At 43.2% G+C, this 10,883-nt stretch overlaps 1 protein-coding gene across 1 annotated transcript in view; it reads right to left on the reverse strand.

The window, feature by feature from the left end:
* Positions 1-10,883, reverse strand: part of LOC123751027 (putative neural-cadherin 2) — a 350,210-nt gene that overhangs the window by 129,540 nt on the left and 209,787 nt on the right. The window contains exon 3 of the mRNA XM_069301332.1: positions 5,998-6,113. Coding sequence (XP_069157433.1) covers positions 5,998-6,113 — 116 coding nt within the window. The remainder of the gene's footprint in view (positions 1-5,997; positions 6,114-10,883) is intronic.

A 10,883-nucleotide genomic window follows, 5' to 3' on the forward strand; every position in this document is an offset into this window, starting at 1 on the left:
ATGGTGTATCAGTGGGGTTGGTGGAAGCGGGTTGGTTGAGGGTGTATCAGTGTGGTTGGAGGAAGCGGGTTGGTTGAGGGTGTATCAGTGGGGTTGGTGGAAGTGGGTTGGTTGAGGGTGTATCAGTGGGGTTGGAGGAAGCGGGTTGGTTGAGGGTGTATCAGTGGGGTTGGAGGTGGGTTGATTAAGGGTAATCAGTGGGGTTGGAGGAAGCGGGTTGGTTGATGGTGTATCAGTGGGGCTGGAGACAGCAAACAAAGCGACGGGGTTTGTAAGATTCGCTGACTGTGATTATAGTCAAGTGTTCAACATTGCGAGGCCGGCTTGTGTGTGTGTGTGTGCGTGTGTGTATGTGTGTGTGTGTGTGTGTGTGTATGTGTGTGTGTGTGTGTGTGTGTATGTGTGTGTGTGTATGTGTGTGTGTGTGTGTGTGTGTGTGTGTGTGTGTGTGTGTGTGTGTGTGTGTGTGTGTGTGTGTGTGTGTGTGTGTCGTCGCCGCAGCGCTCCGTTCAAGAACACGCTCACCACTTAGACATTTGCTGTTCACACGAGTATTTGGCTTACAAAGAAACCCTCTGTGCTTGATGGCACCTTCCGTTTACCCGCTGAAGATCATAATGCAAGGAGGATTTAACAGCAACTAAATCATTTTGCCGTAAACATGTTAGCATTAAGCGCATTTTATATGTTGAGTGAATTTTAAATAATATCTTAATAATATACATATAAAACATTCGTATAGCCAATAATACAACCCGTTCTCGCAAATTTAATAAGTCAATATTGACTTATTAAATATGTGCATAGGTGACATACTTAACATAATAGATACCCTTAAAAAGATTCATAGAAAACACCGACCTTACCTAACCTTGTTAGTATCTTAAGATAAGCATCTTATTGCTTCGTAATTACAATTATTACCTAACCTATAATAGGTATAGGTTAAGTAATAATTGTAATTACGAAGCAATAAGATGCTTATCTTAAGATACTAACAAGGTTAGGTAAGGTCGGTGTTTTCTATGAATCTTTTTAAGGGTATCTATTATGTTTAGTATATCACCAATGAACGTAGTTAATAAGTCAATATTGACTTTACGAATTTGCGAGAACGGGTTGAATAATAAGGTCTGAAAGGCTACTTTTTGTTATATGTCTAGACAGGTATCTGTTAATTCATTCATAATGTATAGTTTCTTATAAATTTATTATAAGTAATGATGCAACTAAGATATAAGTTTCCCCTGATCATTTTCCTATACTTTTCGCGCCTAGGAATATGAGTCAACAAAACTTGGTTCACTTGTACGTGGTGAAGTCTGTGTACCTCCAGAGAGCAGAACCTTCCTGCTCTCTACCAACTTTTCGTCAGGTCGAATTCCACTGATAGATAAAACTTAAGTACTTCGGTCCGCGGACAATTGAATCGTATGATGTTGCGTCTGAATATTCGTATATTTTAATATCAAATTGCGCTAAACCTAGAGTGTACGATTCAACTGCCTCGTTATGTTTACATTCCGGTAGTTAATACGACAGAATATTTCTCACTCGTCTGAAAAACAAAGCTCGGAATAATACTTGTACATCATTAGAAAATGTTCTTTAGAATTATCAATATATTTATTTAAATTAACTGATAATGAAATCCCTTCCGTATGCATCATCTTATACTCTCCCTGGGGTCTCCAATTCTCCAACTCAAATATCATCATCTTGCATTTGCTTGCATTAAAGTCAAGTAGTCACTCCTCAGATCAACTCAAGTTGGTTTAGGTCCACCACCAGCAATCCCCGTCTCATCCGATTCATCTGATTTGGATCAACAAACAATGATATGGTGGTTCGTACGTCGTTAAATAGGTCAGTGCTACGTCGAATGCCGTATGGATCGACGTGTTGAACCCTGAGATACTCTGCTCCTTACTGTTTTCTTCGGGCTCACCATAGCCCGTGTTACTTGGAACTTTTTGTTCCAGGTAGCGAATCTTTAACAACAACTTACTGTTTCCCCATTCTCACCTAGATACTCTCCCTAATACTCTTTGATTCCTAGTGCAGAGATCTTGTCTCACCCACTTCAGTACACTACCTGTCACTCCTCCTTGTTTCTCAAGTTTGTGCAGCAGTCTCCTATGTGTATGCTGCTTAATTACCTCAGTGTAGTCACAGGATAAAAACCAAGTTTGTGGCCTTTCTCAGTAATCTTCTACATGTGACGGTTTCGAACTATGTGTGCGAGTGTGTGTATGTTTGTGAGCGTGTTTGCTTGTGTGTGTGTGTGTGGGTGTATGTATTTACTATCTGTGTTTACTATTTTGTGTCTGTAGAATCGAGCTATTTGCTCTTGGACCCCACTTTTCTCACAATCTATTTTTCCTCTATTATATCTACTACATGTATTTCTCTCTGACACACACACACACACACACACACACACACACACACACACACACACACACACACACACACACACACACACACACACACACACACATCCCCAGGAAACAGCCCGTAGCAGCTGTCTATCTCCCAGATACCTATTTAGTGGTAGGTGAACAGGCCCATCAGGGTGAAAGAAACTCTGCCCCATTTGTTTCCGCCTCCGCCGGGAATCAAACCCAGGCCATTAGGACTACGACCTCTAAGCGCTATCCACTTTGCCTCGAGGCCCTCGTGTGTGTGTGTGTGTGTGTGTGCTCACCTAATTGTGCTTGCGGGGGTTGAGCTCTGGCTCTTTGGTCCCGCCTCTCAACCGGCCATCAACTGGTGTACAGATTCCTGAGCCTACTGGGCTCTATCATATCTGCATTTGAAACTGTGTATGGAGTCAGCCTCCACCACATCACTTCCTAGTGCATTCCATTTACTAACTACTCTGACACTGAAAAAGTTCTTTCTAACGTCTCTGTGGCTCATTTGGGTACTCAGCTTCCACCTGTGTCCCCTTGTTCGCGTCCCACCAGTGTTGAATAGTTCATCCTTGTTTACCCGGTCGATTCCCCTGAGGATTTTGTAGGTTGTGATCATGTCCCCCCTTACTCCCCCCTTGTGTGTGTGTGTGTGTGTGTGTGTGTGTGTGTGTGTGTGTGTGTGTGTGTGTGTGTGTGTGTGTGTGTGTTTGTTTAAATGTACGAATAAAAAATATGATAAAACCGAAGAAAATTTGCGTTTTTTAGTTAAGAAATCAAGTGTGCTGCTCTTGTTTTTCTGAAGCCTGGAAGCTTGTCCCAAGTCCACCTAATGCTTTACATGATTTTTGAGGCCTCTGATCCTCAGAGGCGCTGTGGTATTACTAAAAAGCAATTAGGAACTTCAAGGGACGAGGCTTGAGAGGGCGGAGATGCAGGAGGAGCAAGGAGCCAGATTGGCTGCAAATTTATACTGCAGACGCCTACTTATTTGGAAGAGTGAAAAGAGGATGAGGGTAGGTTGGGGGGGTCTTTGGAGGGAGGGGGGGGGGGCGTGGTTAGGGAGGGGAGGGGAGGGGGAGACACTGGACTCACCTAATTGTACTCCCCTAATTGTGCTTGCGGGAGATGAGCTATGACCTCTATTGATGCTACTTCTCAATATTCAGTCAACTGGTTTACAGGTTCCAGGGCCTATTGGAGACTCTTTCAAATCTAATTCTTAGGCTGTGTATGAAGTCTGCCTATACAATGTAAAGTTTTAAAGCCCTCCAGTGTTACGGGCTCTGACCTGGTTTGACAATTTCAAGACCTAGTTTCTGTCTACTTTATAAATACCCTTTATCCAAAAGTAGACTTCGATTCGATCATATATATCACCCTTTCCAACGTATCTCCAGAGAATGTGAGTTCTCTAAACCTTCCTGGTGCAAGATATGATTAAAGGATAACTCTTCTGTTTCTTATTGCTATCCATTTCATGAGGACTAGAGGACCCATCAAGACCAAAGGGCCCATCAAGATCATAGGGCCCCATCAGTACCAGAGGAACCCTTCACAACAGAATGGCACACTCTTGATCTGTCTCTTTGACTTTTGCCAGAATTCAGACATCATAAACCACCCTTAACTGCCTTCGGAGTCTTCGGATAACGTCATAGAGGTTCCGTTGGTGGGGGGTTACTCCGAGTCCTCCTATTATCTCGTAACCTAATTTGCTTATATATAGCAATTGTATATAACAATTCTATTATCTCTTAATTTTATATATCTCGTAACCTATTGCTTATATAGCAATAGGTTACAATGATGCACACAAGCAAACAAAAGATTAAAATACTTTATTGAGATTTTTTTTTTTAGATATATACAAGAGTTGTTACATTCTTGTACATAACTTATAAAAGCTACAAAAAAGGAGCCCCCAAAAAATCCTTCTCGCCCTCTTCCTGACACACGTCAGCCCTGACATTAATTAAAATAACAACACTCCGAATACAAATGTTCCCCACCGTCGTAAACTTGCAAAGAAAACGAGCGAACAACGAAAAAGAAAGTACCCAGGGCAAAAAAATGAGCTCAACGAACCCATGATTTACATTCCAGTGTAAACGAATTAACAAAGTTTTTTTTTTATATTTAATGTGCTTTTTAACTGATGGTTCAGGTTTTTCCACAGGTTTATAAATGGAACTCCAGCAAATATAGAAAATGTCAAACAAAAACTAAATATATCGAATTAGTTGTTTTTTTTTAACTGAGGAGGAAATTGGATTGTTTAATTGATTCAACATTTTGGTAATGTCAAAATATTGTTTTGAGAGCGACAATGTGGAGCGTTGTTGGATGAATGCGGGAGGATAGGTGGATAGAGGAACGGGGGTGAAGAAGATTTGAATAAACGAAAATAGGGAGGATGGATGGAAGGAGGGGAATTATCAAGGGAAAGCACCAAGCCATTACGACTATGTAGCCCTTGGAAGTGATCAGGATAAGGATTTGGGATGGGACGGGGGGAAAGGAATGGTGCCCAACCACTTGAACGTTGGCTGGGGATTGAACGCCGACCTGCATGAAGCGCGAGACTGTCGCTCTACCGTCCAGTCCAAGTGCTTGGGAGGATGGGTGGATGTAAAGAAGAGTGAGAAGAATTGTCCTGGAAGACGGAAGGATAGATTGATGGATAATGGAAGGATGGATTAATATAAAGGAAGGAAGGGAAGAAGGGATAGAGGAGATAGCCGACATCAGCCTTAGGTTAATCTTGTGGTGGCCCGTCATTGCCTTCCCTTATCACCTGGGGCACTAGGAGACTCGAAACACGAACCCCCCACACGTGTGAGGGGCCGAAGCTCTATCGAATAGGAAGAGACAAAGCTCTTCCTATTCTATTGCCTCTACCCATAACCTTAAACCTTCTCGCTGTCCAGTGATTTAAGGAGATTTAATGATTTGGTGATTTAATGGTGATTTAATAGATCTGTGTTCTATTGTCACTGTTGGTGACCCTGACGCCACTCTCACTGCTCTCACTCAAGTCACTGTTGGACGTAAGCAAGACGATGAGGGTCCCTACAAGATCTGTCCAAGACCAACGGGACTTTGCAGACTTGTTGGGATCGTCTCTCAATGAATGAAAGGAAATAAATGAGAATGGTAATAATAATTGATTTATTAGAATGAATTAATGAAATAATTCGTGAATTAATGAAATAATTTGTGTATTAATGAGATAATTTGTGAATTGATGAAACAATTCGTGAATTAATGAAATAATTATTTGACGAGTTAATGAATGAAAAATGAATGAATGAAAGTCGTGTATGGGGGTGAGAGAGAGACATCAACACGACGACTATTATCACCCTCCTACCACAATTACCTCCCTAAACCCTCGTACCACCACCACCACCTCTACCACGACTTTCTACCTCACCAAACCCCCAACGCCTACCAGTACCACTCCCCTACCCCCTCCCCCACTATACCCTCTACCTCTCCAGGTCTATTCCCCAATCACGGCTTCCCCAAGACTCCCTCCCTTCCTCCCTCTCTCCCCAACTTGGGATCCACCGAGACTTACCTTATGGTGGATCTCGTAGTCAAGGGTAGCCGCCAAGGTGATGACCCCAGTACGCTGGTCGATGGTGAACAACCCGTCCTTGTTGCCTCCAGTGATAGTGTAGCGAACCTCCTCACCTGCTGGAGAGAGTGAGATAGTGAGTAACGCTTCGGAGGAAGGGGTGAGAGCAAAGGGGGAGGGGGTGGGGGGTGTGATTAAGAGGTGTGGACGAGTGAGAAGTAGGTGGTGAGAGGAAGGGAACGTGAAATGTATGGGGAGAGAGAGAGAGAGAGAGAAAGAGAGAGAGAGAGAGAGAGAGAGAGAGAGAGAGAGAGAGAGAGAGAGAGAGAGAGAGAGAGAGAGAGAGAGAGAGAGAGAGAGAAGCAGTGGGAAGCAGATAATGATAGAGAAGCAAAGGGGAGATAATGAGATAAAAGAAAGAGATAATGAGAGAGAAGAATTGGGAGGAAAAAGAAAGATAGAGAAACATAGGAGAGAGTAAGACAGAAGCAGTGAAGAGAGAGAAAGGTAAGGAGAGTTTGAAAAGCAAATACAAATTGCGTGACAGAATTCATTTCATAAGAAAATAATGTTCTATTATATTCTCAACATATTTTCAGTTGAGAGCGCAGTCACAGACCTCTAAGCACCTCACACACCATCAGCGGAGCCTAAAACCAGCTTCGAGATTTTTAGGGAAACACTGTTATAACGTGAAACTTTTTTGCGGCAGTTATGCGAGCTGTTGTTTGTTTTATATACTCCAAGTTGGGCTAATGTGGCTTTTCTTGGTTTACTTTCTACCACGGACGTGGCCATTCATTCATTTACAATGGTCACCAGCATATATACATTCTCTTTTGTCCCCCCTTGTACACGGGTTAGAGATCTGATATTTATATATTTCTGTAGTGTGTGTGTGTGTGTGTGTGTGTGTGTGTGTGTGTGTGTGTGTGTGTGTGTGTGTGTGTGTGTGTGTGTGTGTGTGTGTGTGTGTGTGTACTCACCTATTTGTGCTTGCGGGGGTTGAGTTTTGTCTCTTTGGCCCCGCCTCTCAACTGTCAATCAACTGGTGAACAGATTCCTGAGCCTACTGGACTCAATCATACCTACATTTGAAACTGTGTATGGAGTCAGCCTCCACTACATCACTGCCTAATGCATTCCATTTGTCTGCTACTCTGACACTGAAAAAATTCTTTCTAACGTCTCTATGGGTCAATTTCCACCTGTGTCCCTTAGTGCGTGTGCCAGTTGTGTTAAATAGTCTGCCTTTATCTACCCTATCAATTCCTCTGAGAATCTTGCATGTGGTGATCATGTCCACTTAATTCTTCTGTCTCCCAATGACGTGAGATTTAATTCCCCTTGTCTCTCCTCGTAGCTCATAACCCTCAGTTCGGGTACTAGTTTGGTGGCAAACCTTTGAACCTTTTCCAGTTTAGTCTTATGCTTGACTAGATATGGACTCCAGGCTGGAGCTGCATACTCCAGAATTGGTCTTACATAAGTGGTGAACAGGGTCCTGAACGATTCCTTACACAAGTTTCTAAAGACAGTTCTTATGTTGGCCAGTCTAGCATATGCCGCTGATGATATCCTTTAATGTGTGTGTGTGTGTGTGTGTGTGTGTGTGTGTGTGTGTGTGTGTGTGTGTGTGTGTGTGTGTGTGTGTGTGTGTGTGTGTGTGTGTGTGTGTGTGTGAGTGTGAACATTTATTTTCAACGTTCTCTCTCTCTCTCTCTCTCTCTCTCTCTCTCTCTCTCTCTCTCTCTCTCTCTCTCTCTCTCTCTCTCTCTCTCTCTCTCTCTCTCTCTCTCTCTCTCTCTCTCTCAATTTCCCCCGAATTTGTTTCACAATTCCTTTATCAAATTTCCATTTTATTTTAGCCGTTGATAAATGCTATCGCTCGAGGGACACTTTCCTACCCATTATATTGTGAAAACATTTCCTCAACAATGTTGACCATCGCTTAAGCGGTAACGCTGAAACTAACCTTCCGCTCAGTAATGTCAGCCATCGCTTAAGCGGTATAACAGTAAACATCAGTAACCCATGAACACTTAAACTAGAAAATGCTATTCATCTCCCAGGATAATAGGCAGAGTGTTAGTGACACGAGGAGAATGAACTGGGAAATAATAGCAACGAATCAGCAGACAGATCTTAGCTCCATAATTCGCTCTGGCAAGTAAATGGAATTTTTAAAGAGGGTCGGCTATCAAGGCTATATTCCTCTCTCTCTCTCACACTCTCTCTCCCTTTGTCTCTCTCTCCTTCCCTCACTCTTTCCCTCCCTCCCTCCCTCTCTCCCCCCCTTCTCACTACAAAGACAGGGTTGCCCATTACACTTATAGGCGACAGACTAATTTATAGTGAACGATGTAATTCCCCGGATTGGATCCGCAGTAGATTGATGGCTTGAAGCTTTTCGTATTACATAATATTAGAGGTACCAGTGTCTGAGTCTGTCTCTTACTCTCCACCCCTGTTTATTCCCTCTCTCTCTCTCTCTCTCTCTCTCTCTCTCTCTCTCTCTCTCTCTCTCTCTCTCTCTCTCTCTCTCTCTCTCTCTCTCTCTCTCTCTCTGCATCTCAATAGTATGCATCATAGTTCAGTATGTGTCATGTATCACGTGTGTCAGTATAACATGACAAAATATATAATTTATTATTATATATCAGATGTCAGTCTGCAATAAGGTCTCAGTATGAATTACAAGCTTTCACATGATACATAATAACATCTAATTCATACTGACATGTGATACATACTAACATGTTTCCTACTGACACATGTTATACATACAGACAAGTATGATGTGTCAGTAGGCGTCCAGTGTCAATATGTATCATGACACATGACTGTTACATATTTGCTTGTGTCATTTGGGGGCAGTGAAGTCCGTGTAGTGGCACCGGCTTCTGCTTCCTCTAGTGCATCGATTATTAGGTTTTTGTGGTCCAGGCTTCGGTGTTCTGGACCTTGGCTTCGAGCTAATGCTTGACGAACCCTTGATTGATTTTCATTGTCTCCGGAGCTGCCTTTTTTTGCTTTGGACTAAAGCTTCCTATGACCTGTGTAATTTTACTCACACTACATAAAGACACCGTGTAAACAAACTATATATAATTACACGCCGTGGTCTTGAAACTATCTCTTTTTAGAGTCTTCCAGTGGCTCACTCCTTCAGCTCGATGATGATAATTAGCTGATCAACCAGGCTGTGCCACATACGTTAGGCTGCGAGCGGCTGCATCGAACAGCCTGGTTGACCAGACCACCAAGCAGGAGGCCTGGTCAAAGACAGGGCCGTAGGGGACGTTGATTCTCTTAATCAACGATAGGTATTCAACCCTCTCTAAAGGTTCATTGTACACTATAATCCACTTGCAAGAGTAGCAAGGACCCAAACACAAATATAAACCTAAAACAAACACCGTATCCTACGTATGTATTGAAACCTACATATGTATAGAATGTGTATACGTATGTATAGAAAACATATGGAGATCCTACGTATGTATAGAAATCCATCTGGGTCTAAACACACACACACGAGCCACCTAGAAGTACGCCTCGCCACCTGAATAACCTGATGAACATCTAGTCAAACATATACACAGTTGTATGCGGTAGGGAGAGTATGTGCGGGTGCGTGTGTGTGTGTATAAAACTGTGCATGAGGCACCAGTCGGCTGCCTGGCACTGTGCTTCGTATTCATAGTGTGGGCCTTGATAAAAGTGGGAGCGTGAGAGAGGCATTCTTGAATGTGTCCTCAGACTATGTGTTCCCCCGGTGAGCCTTGGGAGATTGATTGGGTGCGGTTTGAGAGAGAAAGTGAGTGAGGGAGTGAGAGAGGGAGAGAGAAGAGAGAGAGAGGGGAGGGGAAGCGGTACTATTAAGAGAAAGCGTCAAGCCATTACGACTATAGAACAGAGAAAGTCCGACAGACAAACATAGACAGTAACACAGACAGTATGACAGACAGATAACCACAGACAGGTGTGGTGTGCTACATGGAATCTAGTCTCCTCGGTGTATAGTGCCAATGCTACTCTCCTCGATTAAATTCCTGCATAACCAAAAGGTTCATTTCACCTTTTTTTCTGCGCACCTGAATGGGGATTAAGTAATGGTATTCTGATTGCCACAGCCATTTTACCCTGTTGAATTGGCTGTATTGTTTGGGTGCTAGGAACAAACAGGTAAGATGAGACTTTATTTAGTTGGCTTTTCTGTTCAAGATATAGACATTGTGAACGAGAACAGACTTTTTTTTAACATAGGTGGGGACCAGAACTGTGGGACATGTTCTGGGACAAAACCCAACTCTGTCCCACTCTTGTAACACTCCACCTTTCTCCTCTGAAACGCTTGTACCTTCACTACAATTATATATTTTTTTACCTTTTCCAAGATTACCCATTTTCTAAGATTACTCTCTTCCAAGATTGTCCCCTTCCAAGATTGTCCCCTTCCAAGATTATCCCTTCCAAGACTACCCCCTTCCACAGCAAGCTATCTCATGCTTTCTTCAGCCATACCTCTTTCTATCTCTTTCAAGTTTTCGAGTTTCAATTTCTTCCCCCTCACTCACAGCCATCTCACCCACTCCCTCTTCACCCACACCCCTTTTTCCAGATCCCATCACCCATACCCACTCACCCACACATTCTTACCCATGCTCCCTTACCCATACCTCTCTCACCTACATTCCATCACCCACACCCAGGCACCATCAACCCACTCACATGCTCTCACCGACACCACACTCTCCCCCTCACACATCCCCCCATCATCTACACCCTCCTCACCCATTCTCCATCGTCCATACACCTATTTCACATCCTTTTACCTACACTCAATCATCCACGTTCACCCATACTCCATCACTCGCATCCCA

Source organism: Procambarus clarkii, chromosome 5 (genome assembly GCF_040958095.1).
Source record: "Procambarus clarkii isolate CNS0578487 chromosome 5, FALCON_Pclarkii_2.0, whole genome shotgun sequence".
NCBI lineage: Eukaryota > Metazoa > Arthropoda > Malacostraca > Decapoda > Cambaridae > Procambarus > Procambarus clarkii.